A 16411-nucleotide genomic window follows, 5' to 3' on the forward strand; every position below is an offset into this window, starting at 1 on the left:
AGAAGAACATATAAATTATGGTCGCAATCGGTTTGTAAGCAAACATAATCCTATTATTACCGAGTGAATGTGTAATATGAAATTGTGGGGCTGTGCCTATCAAAAGTCTCCAATGTAGTGAGATAGGTAAGGTAAAGGGACCCCTGACCATTAGGTCCAGTTGTGGCTGACTCTGGGGTTGCGGTGCTCATCTCGCTTTATTGGCCGAGGGAGCTGGTGTACAGCTTCCGGGTCATGTGGCTAGCATGACTAAGCCGCTTCTGGCGAACCAGAGCAGCGCATGGAAACACCGTTTACCTTCCCGCCGGAGTGGTACCTATTTATCTACTTGCACTTTGACGTGCTTTTAACTGCTAGGTTGGCAGGAGCAGGGACCGAGCAACGGGAGCGTCGCACCGACCTTCTGATCGGCAAGCCCTAGGCTCTGTGGTTTAACCCACAGCGCCACCCGCGTCCCATGTAGTGAGATACAGTGGCATAAAACATTAGTCTAATGCAAGACAGAGCAGGAGGGAGGAGAGTAATATATGTAGTCAATTTAATCTGCAGGATTAGTCTGCAGGGCTGAGATTGAGTTGCACACTTATTCATTGTTTGAGGCTATTTTGTTGCTGGTGTGTCTCTGCAACACACCGAGTAGTGTTGGTAAGAAAGCTCATCTTTTAATATTAAATCCTTATGCTGCAATAGCTCAGAAAGGGGTCCATAGCGAAGTTTTTGTGGAATTCAAACTTATTTAAACTTAATCCACGTTTAAATGGTTGGCAGCCTTCGTATGCGTGAGCTCATGCAACACCTGTGGTGTTTAATGCCACTGGCAGTGGTTGATGTTCCGTGCTTCAGTCTTATTTTCCAAGTGGAGCTAAATCATTCTTACCGCATTGCTTTTTGTGCTCCCTCTGGCAGTGCCATGTACCCCCTGAACTGGTTGCTTTACCAGGCAAAAGACGGGCTTTTTGTTTGTTTGGAGGCTCATAAGGAAGAACTTGGTGCATTTGTCTTAATGCAGACTGTTGTGTTCTTGCTACTGACCTCTAAGAAGATCATCATCATCATCATCATCATCATCATCATCATCATTTATTATTGATACCCTGCCCATCTGGCTGGGTTTCCCCAGCCACTCTGGGCGGCTTCCAACAGAATATTGAAATCCAATAGTCTATTAAACATTAAAAGCTTCCCTAAACAGGGCTGCCTTCAAATGTCTTCTAAAAGTCTGGTAGTTGTTGTTGTCTTTGACATCTGGTGGGAGGGCGTTCTGCAGGGCGGGTGCCACTACCGAGAAGGCCCTTTGCCTGGTTCCCTATAACTTGGCTTCTCGCAGCGAGGGAACCGCCAGAAGGCCCTCGGCGCTGGACCTCAGTGTCCAGGCAGAATGATGGGGGTGGAGACGCTCCTTCAGGTATACTGGGCCGAGGCCGTTTAGGGCTTTAAAGGTCAGCACCAACACTTTGAATTGTGCCTGGAAACGTACTGGGAGCCAATGTAGGTCTTTCAAGACTGGTGTTATGTGGTCTCGGTGGCCCCTCCCAGTCACCAGTCTAGCTGCAGCATTCTGGATGTTACTGACCTCTTAAGGATCCAAATGTATAGAGCAGCCTGTAGAGCTCAGTTGGTTCAAGGGTGGTGCTAATAAAGCCAAGGTTGCAGGTTCGATCCCTGTATGGGACGGCTACATATTCCTCTATTGCAGGCGGTTGGACTGCATGATCCTCAGGATCCTGTCCAACTCTGCAATTCTGTTTAGTGTGTAGCTTTTTTCCCTCCTCCCCTTAGGCACTAGGGTGGTGCGATATATTGCCCAAAACTGGTTTGAAGCCCATATCGTGATACCGGTTTCATTATTTTTGACCTGGCAATATATTGTGAATTATGGTGCGTTTGTGCACACGCTGTGCAAAAATCACAATGTAGGGAAAAGCGTGACGGCCGCCAATGTTTCTCTCGATTCCTGCAGCCCCTGTTAACTTGGCCAGCTCAGCTCTCCCCTGGCTCCTGTAGGGGGCAGCGAATCACAAGGGCAGGCGCCAGCAAAAAACCACAGTGCGGGAAAAACCATGAAGCCAGCCAATGCCTCCATCCTTATTTCAGACAGCGCGATATATAGTGATATATCACAATGTTTAGCTGGTGATCCATCGCAAGGTTGACACGCACTGCCCAACTTGCTTGAGCAACGGCTGTGTGGCATTATACTTAAGGCCGAACTTTTGCGCCCATTCCATTCCCCCCCCCTCAATTTTTTTATTCATTTTATAACACAAATAAAGAACACAAACAGAAAAATAAGCAATACAAGCAAATTCTTGTCATATCCTTATTTTTCTAAATATTAAGTGGGCTTCCCCAAGTCCCACCTATCTGATTTTCTTTTTACTTCATCTTTAACAGTTTACAAATATCATAATTTCTAAACATCTCTTTTTTTTAATCACACTTAAAATAACTTCACATTTTATCACTTACAAATAATACTATTTTAAAATACCCTATTTTCTGCTTCTAACCCTACAGCCTATATCCACTTCCAAAGCTATTCTAAGGTTTAAATATTAACATATTTTTTCAAATATTCCTTAAAATTCTTCCAGTCTTCTTCCACCGTCTCTTCTCTCTGGTGTCGGAGTCTCCCGGTCAGTTTGTCAAGTTCCATATAGTCCATCATCTTCATCTGCCATTCTTCGATAGTTGGTAAATCTTGTTTCTTCCAATTCTTCGCTAGCAATATTCTCGCAGCTGTTGTGGCATACAGAAAAACATTTGCGCTCATTCCAGGGACAAGTGACATGAACCTACGTCCCTGCACTGGTTCGCATGACGGCTGTCTCTGTCTTGGCAGCTTAGGGCAAGGTTCACACAAACTGCAGAGACACAACATTGTGGCCGGGCCAGGGGTTGGGAGCTTAGCATGCTGAAATGCTAGTTTGAAAGAGAGAAAACATTGGCACACGGGAAAGTAGCTACAAACAAGGGAAGGGTTCTAGCCTAGTCTGTACTGGCTTGTCTAGGGGCCAAACGTGTTTGCCTGGATTGCGCAAATGACGGACGGGGAACCTCTTGTCCCATAGTTGAATGGTGATAGTTCATTACCTGCTTCGACATGTTGGAAGGTGCGTTAACCTGAAGCCACTGATGCAGGCAAACCGACAAATATGCAGTGCAATTGTGATATTAGGAAACACCCCAGAGAGTCCATATACGGCATAGCTGTCAACTTTCAGATTTGAAAATAAGGGATCAGCAGCCTCACCTGTCCCAGGGACAGTCTATGGGATATCTAACTATCCAGGATAGCAGCGGGAAACTGCGCTAGAATAAGGGAATTTCCTGTAAAAAAAGGGGAAGGTTGACAGCTATAATATACAGTGGTACCTCGGGTTAAGTACTTAATTCGTTCCGGAGGTCCGTTCTTAACCTGAAGCGCCACTTTAGCTAATGGGGCCTCCTCCTGCTGCTGCCACACCGCTGGAGAACGATTTCTGTTCTCATCCTGAAGCAAAGTTCTTAACCTGAGGTAATATTTCTGGATTAGCGGAGTCTGTAACCTGAAGCATATGTAACCTGAAGCGTATGTAACCCGAGGTACCACTGTACGGTCTTTGAGCAGATCGCATCCCTTGCGTGCTTAAATTTTCAGCTTTGGATCTCATGCACACAGGAGCAAGTTGGGGAACCTGCCAAATGCTTAAAAATTGGCTGTGTCTGAGGCCAAAGGTCTGTACTCCACCCTCCCCAATTTGCCCTGCTTAGTGCTTCATGTTATTGCTATGCTTTCTCATCCCCTTATGAATGCGTATGTGCGTGAGAACCTGTGCTTTTAACTGAATTCGCCAAGCCCTGCTCTTGTGGCCTTTTCCTGTCATTTTCTGCTGCTGCTGCTCCTCTTATTATTCCAGAGAATAGAAAGAGTCTGTCCCTCGGGTCAACCTCCACCCAGGGGAATGTAACTTCCTCTAGATTGGTTTCTGTGGTCAGGTCAGTTTCCCAAGCTAGCAAAGTAGAAGAACCAGTTCTCGTACTTAATTTGAACAGGGTCTTGCTGCTGTTGGGCCTCTGCATCTGGTTTTGGAACTTGGATTTAAGTGAGCAGTGTCTCCTGGTTAGCTTTCCTTCACCTGCGGGCTGCCTGCAAAATGAGATTTAAGATGTTTGATGTAGTGCACCTCACCTCCCTCAGTAGATCTCTTCCCCTTCTTAAAATCTCAGAGTGAGCAGTGATGGGGAAATCGGCCCTCCCTCGCCCGTCAATTTGCCTGAATGACTGCCTCGTGTTGTTTGTTTTGGCAGACTCCGATGCCCGCTCTGTCCCTGTGTCTCCTTTGGCAGCACTGTTACAGGACGTAATAATGTCATCCACAAATCAAGGGTTCATTCATCCCTTACTCATCCAACGTGATATATGCCACCATCTGCCAGCAATGCCCCTTCTATATTCCTCATAGAACAACACAGGCCAGTCCCTATGCAAAAGAATAAATGGACACAAATCTGACATCAGAAATGACATTATTCAAAAGCTATTAGGGGAACATCCCCGGAGCGTATTATACTTCAAAGGGAGACTGCAGCGTGGCTTACAATTCACCAGGAACTTCAATGTTATTGCTTGCGGATTGAACAGAGACAAAGGGTTTTTAGCACATTATCTCTGTTGATTGGCATACCAAGGTCAGGGAAATTTGTGTTACCAGATAACTTTTAACTATGTAATTACCACTGTCTTTTTTTCCCTTCTTTTTTTTTGCACTTCCTTCTGATGTTGCTGTTTACACTATCCCTCTCCCCCTGTCCAGCTCTGCCCAATGTTATACTCGGGAAAACACTTTATGCATATATAGCAGTAGTAGTAGTAGTAGTAGTAATAGTAATTATTAATAGGAATAATAACAAATCCTCGCTTTGTTAATGACCCTCTTTTAGTTCTCCTTTAATGGCCCATCTCTTATGAATTTTGGTGTTTTCATTTTGTGAACAGGGATCTTCGGAAGAACGGCGGTATACAAATTTAATAAATACTGTATTTTTTGCTCTATAAGACACACTTTTCCCCTTCTAAAAAGTAAGGGGAAATGTGTGTGCATCTTATGGAGTGAATGCAGGCTCCATGGCTTTAGCGAAAGCAATGCGAAGCCTCCGGAGTGCAGCAGGAGCGCTTCCGCTGTGCTCCGGAGGCTTCGGGCGGCTATCCCTGAAGCTGGGAGAGCAAGAGGGGTTGGTGCGCACCGACCCCTCTTGCTCTCCTGGCTTCAGCGAAAGCAACGCGAAGCCGACCCTTCTTGCTCTCCTGGCTTCAGGGATAGCTGCCTGAAGCCTCTGGAGGCTTTGCGTTGCTTTCGCTGAAGCCAGGAGAGCAAGAGGGGTTGATGCGCACCGATCCCTCTTGCTCTCCTGGCTTCGCTTCGCTGGAGAGGCGCTCCACAGCTTTCCCTCTCTGCGCAGCGCCCCTTCAGCGAAGCAGGAGGAGAAATGGAAGGGGCTTGATTTCTCCTGCCGCTTCGCTGAAGGGGTGCTGCGCAGAGAGGGAGAGAATTTTTTTTTTCTTGTTCTCCTCCTCTAAAACTAGGTGCGTCTTATGGCTGGGTGCATCTTATAGAATGAAAAATAGGGTGATAAAAGCATCATCATTCAGGATGTCTTCTGAAGAAGCTGGCCTGACTTACATTTTAACTATGGCTGGATCCAGAGGTTCAGGAAGCTTGATCAAATTCTAGCTCTTTACAGGATCCAGCATTTTAGGGGGAGTCTAGAACCCCCAGACTCATAACATTATGATGATGGAATCCAAAGGAAAGAGATTACAATGCTGCTAACTTTCATGCAGTTCATGGTAACTTGGGGAAAATGCACACTCACCTTGGGAAAGGATGCCATTGGTTAATTTTTTTGTCTACCTTTCAGATGCTTCAGAAGTTATTCATTCCTGATACCTGCAGTATCATTGATTAGTTCTTAGCCGGTGTTGTGCCATAGTTAGTGTAGGGCTTGGACATTGGCTAGATTTCTTCTTTTAGTGTCGTTAATAATAATGATAATAATATTTATACCTGCCCATCTGGCTGGGTTTCATTCATTTCAAGCAGCCTTTGCAGTGAACATAATGCCACCCATAGGCTTCAGATCCATAAATGAGTTGAGCTATGCTTATTGCATTGCCTTTGATTTACCGTATTTTTCTGTGTATAAGACTAAGTGGTTTGTTTTATTTACCAAAAAATTAGGTTTAAAATTGGGGCTTGTCTTATACACAGGTAATGCTGAGGGGTATTTTCTTAATTTTTGGGGTCCCCCCCAAATAGGGGGTGTCCTATACATGGGGGCATCTTATAGATGGAAAAATACGGTACTTCAAATTGTAGTTTAAAATAGTTTGAGCAGGGATGTGGGGGATGGCAGCCAACTAACCCATTTTGTCGGTGCAAGGATTTATGCTTGTGCAATAGAACAACCCCCATTTTCTCTGCATCTTCCCCATATCTTCTCCAAATTGTTTGGGGAGCCCTGCGAACAGTTTTGGGGGAGGAGAGGGGAGGAAGAGGTGGAATAAGTTAGTTGGCTACCACCCATTATTTCTGCTGTGCTTGGCTTTTTTTCTTCAAGATAATCAGCTAGTATTGCAATATAAAGCTTCCACTACGGTTGAACTTATCCATAACTCATTGAGAAGTGTTTGCATGGGAACTGTGTTTGCTGAGGCTCCTCAACTGTAACCTCCTTCTCTTGTAGTGCAGATTACGTAACTATAAGATGGGGGGCAGGTGTTGCTGTGGATATGTTTTTCTTTTTCAGTAATTCAACTTAATATTTCTTCAGGCATATTTCAGGGAATCTAGCATGAAACCAATTAAGCCTTTTTTAAAAAAACAACTTGAGAGCAGGCAGTGGAATGAAGAGAAATGTAGAAGTCTGCCATGGAGCAAGAGAAGTATTTGATGTAAAATCTTTTTCCCCATTCGCGCTCTAGTTGCTGTGGCATTTCAAGATGGAGCCGTCTCCCTTTAACAGAAGGCAATGGACTTCGCATTCTCTGAGGATCACTGCCAAGGAGTTGTCTTTTGTCAACAAGAACAAGTCATCGGCTCTCATGGAGAGGTTCTCCAAGTAAGTTCTGCGACTGTCCTGTCCAAGAGTACTGACTGTTCTTTCTGTGAGAATAGTGGTAACAACTAGCAGCTGGCCATATTGGTTTTTTTGTATGTATTTTGAAGAGCTCGAGACTCCTAATCTGGGGTTTGAGCCCCAAATTGGGCAAAATATTCCTGCACTGCAGGGGGTTGTGCTTAGATGACCCCCGTGGTCCCTTCCAACTCTAGGATTCTATGATTCTACTCCTGTGCTAGAGAAACTGAACATTATTCTTGACATAGGTCTTCCCTCTGGCTTAATCTGGACATTCCCATCCCTCCAAACCATGGTTTTGTATTCCTGTAAATTAGAACCCAACAACAACAATTTTATTATTTACACCCCGCCCATCTGGCTGGGTTTCCCCAGTCACTCTGGGCAGCTCCCAACTGAATATTAAAAGCACGATCAAACATCGAAAACTTCCCTAAACAGGGCTGCCTTCAGATGTCTTCCAAAAGTCAGATAGTTGTTTATTTCCTTGACATCTGATGGGAGGGCGTTCCACAGCGCAGGCACCACTACTGAGAAGGCCCTCTGCCTGGTTCCCTGTAACCTCACTTCTCACAGTGAGGGCACCACCAGAAGACCCTCAGAGCTGGACCACAGTGTCTGGGCTGAACGATGGGGGTGGAGACGCTCCTTCAGGTATACTGGGTTTGACTTTCCCAGGTGTACAGGCGAGTTATGCTTTAACAACTTGTTTGCTTTTTGTTCTGTCTTCTCTGCATTTCTTATTTTAATGGCCTCTGGAGGTGCATTTGTGATTATGGGTTGTCAATTCAGACGTCACACTCAACCAGTGTTTGCTGTGATGTCAGAACTGAGCCCCTGTGTATTAGAGCTGTTCTCCTTTGCAGAGATTACTGAACAGAGTATTGGGGAATGTCACCATGTTTTTGTTGAACTAGGAAAACAAACATTGTGGTAGCTAAGGTGTGTAGCTTGCCAAATCATCTACCTTAAGTGTTTTCAGGAAATGCTTCCACTGGATTCCTGATAGAGATAGCAGCTCAGTTTGAGGTTTCTGAAGGAGGAAATAATAGAATCAAAAGGAGTTGGCTTTTGTAATCCATGCTTTCAGCAATCCTAGCTGGTATGAACATGACAACGCCTTCTCCGCTGACAGAAATTGGAACTGGCTGCATGTGGAAGCATTCAATGTGGGGCATGGGAGGCTAGCCACTCTGAATATTTTAAAACACCTTGTTGCTTAAGAAATGTGGCCTGTTAAGAGGCTTAACATGACGTTTCTTCTGCCAGTGCTTGTGTGTAATTTTCTTACCCACTCAAAAATAGAGGGCCCCCCCCAACAGTTCAGCATGCGGTTTACAGACACCTGATTTTTGTACTAATAATGTCCTGATCCTGTACTTGCACAACACCTCCAATGAGTACTTTGTTGGGCTCTTTTTAGAAAGTGCAGTAGAATCCCAAACAATCCAGAGTCTTCAGGAAAACTATCAGTGTGGATTGTGTGTCTATATATGGATTGTCCATATTTATATAGTTATATTTATTAGTTCCCTGTTCCTAAAAAGTGAAACTCAAAGCCCCTTACAAAAATGAACGTTTAAAACAAGGAATATCTGTCTGTCTGTCTGTCTGTCTCTATCTGTCTATATCTCCTGCTTTGGAAGTATTGTTCCTGATACCCAGATCCAGCACTGCTTCTCTGAATCCTAGTGCTACATAATCCCTGGCCAGCAGGTCCATTTTTTGCTTCTAGGATTTCAGAACTATAAACGCCCTGCATTTATTTGCTTCCAATTATGCTTCAACACATTGGCACATTTATTGTGGTCAGATGCCACCCAGTGGCAAGAAGAGCTGGGCTGGGCCAGCGTGAAGATGCTTTTATTTATCCACTTATCCAGTGTATCCAACATTTTGGAGCACAGGGTGCAGGGAGAGATGCAAAAGTAGGAGCTTTCTTCTTTGATTCGTACTGTTTCTCCAGCCTAGCAAAATGATAAAGTGGCAGGGAATGAACCCCCTGCCACATAAGGGAGACAGCGAATTGAGGTGCTTAAGAGTGTTAGACCAGCACCCAGGAAACCTTGCTGCCCAACCATTGACGCTCAGCCATGAAGCTCATTGTGGTTGACCTTGAACCAGTCACTATCTCCCATCCTAATCTACCGCACAGAGTTATAAATTGCAGGGACTGTTACCATCAGCATTTGAAATTCGCCAGACGCATTTTGCACCTGGCTGTTGGCCACCGGCAACCAAATGAAGATGCCTGGGAGCCAAGATGGTGCCTGGCGTCTCCACCATCTGGAGGTGTATGCCAGGGGATCCTTGGATCTTGACTGTTTTCACACACTAGTAATGCATCAAGTAGAATTCCATCCATTATATTTTATCTGCACAATCAGAGTGGATTTCAGGAGCCAAAAAGTCGTAATAAAAAAAATATGACTTTTGAGCCATCTAGCCCCCAAAATGGAAACTAGGCATTCCGTTTTAGAGACCCTGGTTTAAGGAGCCATTTGGCACCTAGCTTCTATATCTAACATTGCTTAACATGTATTCCCCTTTGTTGTTGTTGTTTAGTCGTTTAGTTATGTCCAACTCTTCGTGACCCCATGGACCAGAGCACGCCAGGCACTCCTGTCTTCTACTGCCTCCCGCAGTTTGGTCAAACTCATGCTGGTAGCTTCAAGAATACTATCCAACCATCTCGTCCTCTGTCATCCCCTTCTCCTTGTGCCCTCTATCTTTCCCAACATCAGGGTCTTTTCCAGGGAGTCTTCTCTTCTCATGAGGTGGCCATAGTATTGGAGCCTCAGCTTCAGGATCTGTTCTTCCAGTGAGCACTCAGGGCTAATTTCCTTAAGAATGGATAGGTTTGATCTTCTTGCAGTCCATGGGACTCTCAAGAGTCTCCTCCAGCACCAGAATTCAAAAGCATCAATTCTTTGGCGATCAGCCTTCTTTATGGTCCAGCTCTCACTTCCATACCTTACTACTGGGAAAACCATAGCTTTAACTATACGGACCTTTGTTGGCAAGGCGATGTCTCTGCTTTTTAAGATGCTATCTGGGTTTGTCATTGCTTTTCTCCCAAGAAGCAGGCGTCTTTTAATTTCGTGGCTGCTGTCACCATCTGCAGTGATCATGGAGCCCACAAAAGTAAAGTATCTCACTGCCTCCATTTCGTCCCCTTCTATTTCCCAGGAGGTGATGGGACCAGTGGCCATGATCTTAGTTTTTTTTTATGTTGAGCTTCAGACCACATTTTGCTCTCTCCTCTTTCACCCTCATTAAAAGGTTCTTTAATTCCTCCTAATACATAAACTGGGAGAAAATATATAAACTGTTTCCTACTGTGGTCAACCAGATAACTCTGGGAAGGCCACAAGCAAGACATGATGACAATCTCTTTCTTCCCAGTCATTGGCATTCAATGTTGTGCTGCTGCTTCTTAACACGGAAATTTCCTATAGCCGCCATGATGGCTAACAGGCGTTGGTAGACCTGTTTTCCATGAATATGTCAAGTCCCCTTCCAAAGCCATCTTGGCAAATGGCCAAAATTGCATCTTTGGAATTCCATCACTTCCACACTCCTGAGGTGCCTGGGAAAATGTGGTTGTGCGGCTATGGTGCTGAAGCAGGAGGGGTAGGATCCTGAGGCAGGTGGCGCCTTATATTCCACGCCAGTCAGAACAGGGGTAGGGCGCCATGCTATTTTTCTAGAAAAAGAGGTGCCGGAACTTGCCATGAATGCATCCCTCATTCTCTGAGGATGGCAATGGCGCCCACCTGAGAGGTGCTAGAATTGAGTTCCGGCTGGAAGAAAGCCCTGGATAGGTGGAGTGTTCATATTGTAGGTTTGTTTAGATTTTATTCTAAATCTAGAGTAGCCGAATAAGATGTCTTCCATGAACACGGTTTTAACAGTAAGTCAGTTTAACGCTCAAACTCAGGACAAAAGGGAGAAACGTGCTAAGAGAAAGACACGCTTGGCAAACCCTCACCATGATCAACTCCCACCGAGAAACCTATGTTCCCACTGTGGAAGGGCGTGTGGATCCAGAATTGGCGTTAAGTGACTGTGGAGGCCAATTCTGGATCCACACGTCTTTCCACAGTGAAGACATAGGTTTCCAGGCAGGAGTTGATCATTGTGAGGGTTTGCCAAGTGTGCCTTCCTCTTAGTACATTTCTCCCTTTTGTCCTGAGTTTGAGCGTCTTCAAAGCCCATGATACCTTTGGTCAAGGCTGTTCTCTAATTGGAGCGCTTGCAGGCCAGTGTTTCCCAGGTGTCGGTGTTTATACAACATTTCCCCCCCCCCCCATTTGCCTTGAGAGAGTCTTTAAACCTCTTTTGTTGACCACCAGCATTACGCTTTCCATTTTTAAGTTCGGAATAGTTGCTTTGGGAGACGATAAGCAGGCATGTTTAAATGTGTACGACCCCTAGAACATACTGATAATGAATGGTATAAAAATACTGTGAATAAAATAAAGAAATTCTCCCCCAGCCCCCACCCCGTCCAAGAACCTTGCTGAGGTACACTGAATTTTTGTGAACCAGGAGGGCTGTACTCCTTTTGCCTCAAATTCCTAACCTGGTTTGAAAAATGGATTCAGAGATACTGTTTTATTCCTTTGACCTTCCCTTGTAGGGCTTTAGGAGGGGACCAGAGATGTCCTGTGATCTTCCTTTCTTTCCCACAATAATGTTTATTGAGTTTCATACAAATATAACACATACTGTAAAACGAATAAAACAAAAATATAAAACAACTAAAATGAATAAAAACAGAAGATATAACAACAAACACATAAACAATACAAATTAATTAATTAACGTTCCAACCTCATAAACATATTGCTTGACTTCCTCTAGTCCCTCCCATCTGAATTTCCTTGTAACTGAATGTATCAGCTTTCCAATATCATTATTCAAAGACAATATTCCAATTAAAATCAGATTTCTTAACTTTTCTTAACATTCTAAATCTCATTTATTTAATTAACTCCTAATTTAATCCTAGGCCTATTTGGTACTTTCAGGTAACTTCTAATTTTTAATATTACAATATTTATTCAAATAGACTTTAAATTTCTTCCAATCCCTTTCCTAATGCCACAGAACCAGTAACCTCCCCCCCATCCTCATGCCCAGGAGCACAGTGTAAGTGCCTGACCCACACGCTGGGGAACCCTGACCTTGAAAGTGGGTGGGTTCCACATTGCTGGTGGTCCGAGTTAAGAATAAATCACCTGAGAGATGCTTGTCTGCTGGGTCCATTGTGTGGTACATGCAGCTGAAGAATGGCATGCAAGAAGGACTGAGTGCATATCTGCAGGCTACGGAAAGAATACTTAGGAAATTCAGGGGAGAGGTTATCCGGTGAACATTAGTCATGGGTGTGGTAACCAGGCCTTATCAAGAACTGCTGACTCTGGTGTCTCCTCCAAATGACTTTTATTTGGGGACAGTTGAGCATTTAAATGCAGAGCAGCTCCACTTCAAACTGCATTGTGAGTTAAGGGCTTTTAACCATTCTCAGTCAGAGGCCACAGGGGGCTTAATCTCCCCCAAACTGCTTTGTTGTTTAGTCGTGTCCGACTCTTCGTGACCCCATGGACCAGAGCACGCCAGGCACTCCTGTCTTCCACTGCCTCCCGCAGTTTGGTCAGACTCATGCTGGTAGCTTCGAGAACACTGTCTAACCATCTCGTCCTCTGTCGTCCCCTTCTCCTTGTGCCCTCCATCTTTCCCAACATCAGGGTCTTTTCCAGGGAGTCTTCTCTTCTCATGAGGTGGCCAAAGTATTGGAGCCTCAGCTTCAGGATCTGTCCTTCCAGTGAGCACTCAGGGCTGATTTCCTTCAGAATGGATAGGTTTGATCTTCTTGCAGTCCATGGGACTCTCAAGAGTCTCCTCCAGCACCAGAATTCAAAAGCATCAATTCTTTGGCGATCAGCCTTCTTTATGGTCCATCTCTCACTTCCATACATCACTACTGGGAAAACCATGGCTTTAACTATACGGACCTTCGTTGGCAAGGTCTCTGCTTTTTAAGATGCTGTCTGGGTTTGTCATTGCTTTTCTCCCAAGAAGCAGGCGTCTTTTAATTTCGTGGCTGCTGTCACCACCTGCAGTGACCCAAACTGCTAGTCTGTCATATAATTGGCTTTTAAAGGACTCTTAAAGCACAGTTTAAAACAATTTGCTGCTGCAGGGTGTGTCTTGTGGGATCCTAAAGACTGAATGGATGTATTGTGGCATAGGTTTTTGTGGATTACTGAGATGCATGATGTGTTGTTTCCAGTCAGTTTACCATTTTCTCCTTCTCTACCCATTCACATGCATGTATCTGTACCCACCAACCGAGAGGGTGGTGCTTGCCATACATGAAAGCTCATGCCACGATTAATGGAGGCACTTAAGACGTTTATTGCTGCTGCTGAATATTTTGTTACAGGCTTATGACACCATATGGTTTAGAGCATGAGTAGGCAAACTAAGGCCTGGGGGCCGGATCCGGCCCATTCGCCTTCTAAATCCGGCCCATGGACTGTTCAGAAATCAGCGTGTTTTTACATGAGTAGAATGTGCCCTTTTATTTAAGTGCATCTCTGGGTTATTTGTGGGGCCTGCCTGGTGTTTTTACATGAGTAAAATGCAGGCTTTTATTTACAATGCATCTCTGGGTTATTTGTGGGACATAGGAATTCGTTCATCCCCCCCCCCATATAGTCCGGCCCCCCCACAAGGTCTGAGGGACAGTGGACCAGCCCCCTGCTGAAAAAGTTTAGAGGCTTCTTTCTCCTTCGCCAAACAGCCTTGTCAGTCATCCAACATTTAGCAGATCCTCGAATGACCCACACATACAAACTTTGTGCGTGCTTCACTTTGCAGGTTTAAAAGTAAAGGTAAAGTAAAAGTAAAAGTCAGGGGTGACCATTAGGTCCAGTCGTGACCAACTCTGGGGTTGCAGCGCTCATCTCGCTTTATTGGCCGAGGGAGCCAGCGTACAGCTACCGGGTCATGTGGCCAGCATGACTAAGCCGCTTCTGGCAAACCAGAGCAGTGCACGGAAACGCCGTTTGCCTTCCCGCTGGAGTGGTACCTATTTATCTACTTGCACTTTGAGGTGCTTTTGAACTGCTAGGTTGGCAGGCGCAGGGACCAAACAACGGGAGCTCACCCCGTCGCGGGGATTCAAACCACCGACCTTCTGATCGGCAAGTCCTAGGCTCTGTGGTTTAGGACTGCAAGTTTAGGACTGAGAATAAAGCTATTTCTCTCTCCATTTCTCTCACCAACCCTTCTCTCTACCCCTTTCCCCACAAAGGTACCAGAAAGCAGCCGAGGAAGCAACTGCGGAGAAAAAAAGAAGTGTAAGTATTGAAAAGATATTTATGGAATGAATTGCCACGTGAAAACCATGACAGCATCGGAGTTTCTTCATTTCCTGTAGTGGCTGCTCTTGAGTGTCCTCAAGAGAGTTGTCTTGTCTCTTCATCTGGTGTTGACTAGGAAACTTGCTTTGTGGATGCTTTTGTTTGGCTCCTGAGCTCCAGGCCTTGCCCAGCCTCTGACCCACTTTCTTGTCCTTTCAGGGGTTGACCGAAGCACAAGGAAGTCAAGTGACTTTCCCTGGGGTCATGCACTGACTCTCTCTGTATCAGCTTCTCAAAACCAGAACGCTCTTAGCTCCCAAGTCCTTTGTCCTAACCTCAAAACTTCCATGAATAGCCTTCTCTGTGCTCTGAAGCAAAAGCAGCTGTTAGATTCTGTACCTTTTCGCTCATTGCTTAGCTTTGAGGCTTAAATGGATGCTCGCATTTAGTTCCGAATTTCTACCTGCGCTGCTACCTAAAGGATACCCTGTAGGAAGAGATGGAGCTGACCTTGATTCCCAGTTCCTGATTATTTTATTCAACACAGAAACATAGAAGCTGTTTGAATAAGGAACTGAAGTTGGTATGCCTCCGCTTTCCAAAATAACTTTTTGTACCACCCCAAATCCATGCCACCAAGAGGATTTCTGTTTCTAAGTAACAGTGGACGCTCAGGTTGTGAACGTGATCCGTGCGGGATGCAAGTTCGCAACCCATGTCTGTGCACGCGCGGGTTGCAATCTGGCGCCTCTGCGCATGCACAAAGTGCGATTTAGTGCTTCTGCGCATGCATGACCGCCGAAACCCAGAAGTAACCCGTTTCGGTACTTCTGGGTTTCGGCGGTCCGCAACCCAAAAAACCACAACCTGAAGCGGCTGTAACCCAAGGTATGACTGTACTATTGCTTTTTTTTTTTTCCTGGCTCAGAGCTGCTGCTGCTGCTTCGTCTTTTGTACTAAGATATTTTTGACCCCTTCTCTTCTCCCCCTCCTGAATCTCCAGTTCACCAGTTGAAGTCTATTATTTATGTTTCTGCCTTTGTCATCCTTGTTGAATAGAATATCGGTTCAGGGAGCCCAACAGGTGGTGGGCATGTTTTTGTTCTGTATGAAGTGCACGTCAACTACAAAACCCCTCCTATTGTTGTAAAACTCCCATCATCATAGACCAGGGGTAGGCAACCTAAGGCCCAGGGGCCAGATGCGGCCCAATCGCCTTCTCAATCCGGCCCGCGGATGGTCCTGGAATCAGCGTGTTTTTACATTAGAATGTGTGCTTTTATTTAAAATGCATCTCTGGGTTATTTGTGGGGCATAGGAATTTGTTCATCCCCCCAAAATTTATTCTGGCCCCCCACAAGGTCTGAGGGACAGCGGACCGGCCCCCTGCTGAAAAAGGTTTCTGACCCCTGTCATAGACATCGCTTTAACAAGCCCACAAAGGACAATAAGAAAATGGTGATGCATGCTGCAGTTAGCACCATAATAATTTTAAATTGTAGTTGCACTTTAGAAGTATCCTTGCTATTTCTGTTTTGTGGTGTGCTGTTGTACGTCTACAGTGGAACACAATGGCCTTCAAAGGAGGGCAACCCCAGCATTGTCTGGGAACACTTTCTCCACATGTACCTTACAGACTTTGAGAATGGGGTGGGGCTGCATGTGGAATTCCTGGGTGCATGCAGCTTTCTGGCCCTTGCACAGAATCATATATCTTGTTGAAGCAGGGCTGGAAGTGCATGTGATACTGGGAGTGAGGTCCATAGGCTTCCGTGGGAATAATAATAATTTATTATTTATACCCCGCCCATCTGGCTGGGTTTCCCCAGCCACTCTGGGCGGCTCCCAACAGAATATTGAAAACACGATAAAACATCAGACATTAAAAACTTCCCTAAACAGGGCTGCCTTCAGATGTC

At 45.2% G+C, this 16411-nt stretch overlaps 1 protein-coding gene across 6 annotated transcripts in view; it reads left to right on the top strand.

Annotated features, from left to right (window-relative positions):
- Window positions 1-16411, top strand: part of LIMA1 (LIM domain and actin binding 1) — a 70689-nt gene that overhangs the window by 12988 nt on the left and 41290 nt on the right. For all 6 annotated transcript variants that reach the window (XM_080994486.1, XM_080994483.1, XM_080994485.1 and 3 more), the window contains exons 2-3: window positions 6965-7101; window positions 14444-14489. In XM_080994486.1, coding sequence (XP_080850612.1) covers window positions 6983-7101; window positions 14444-14489 — 165 coding nt within the window. In that variant the 5' untranslated portion in view covers window positions 6965-6982. The remainder of the gene's footprint in view (window positions 1-6964; window positions 7102-14443; window positions 14490-16411) is intronic.

The sequence above is a fragment of the Podarcis pityusensis genome, assembly GCF_964106645.2.
Source record: "Podarcis pityusensis genome assembly, chromosome: 2".
NCBI classification, from domain to species: Eukaryota; Metazoa; Chordata; class Lepidosauria; order Squamata; family Lacertidae; genus Podarcis; species Podarcis pityusensis.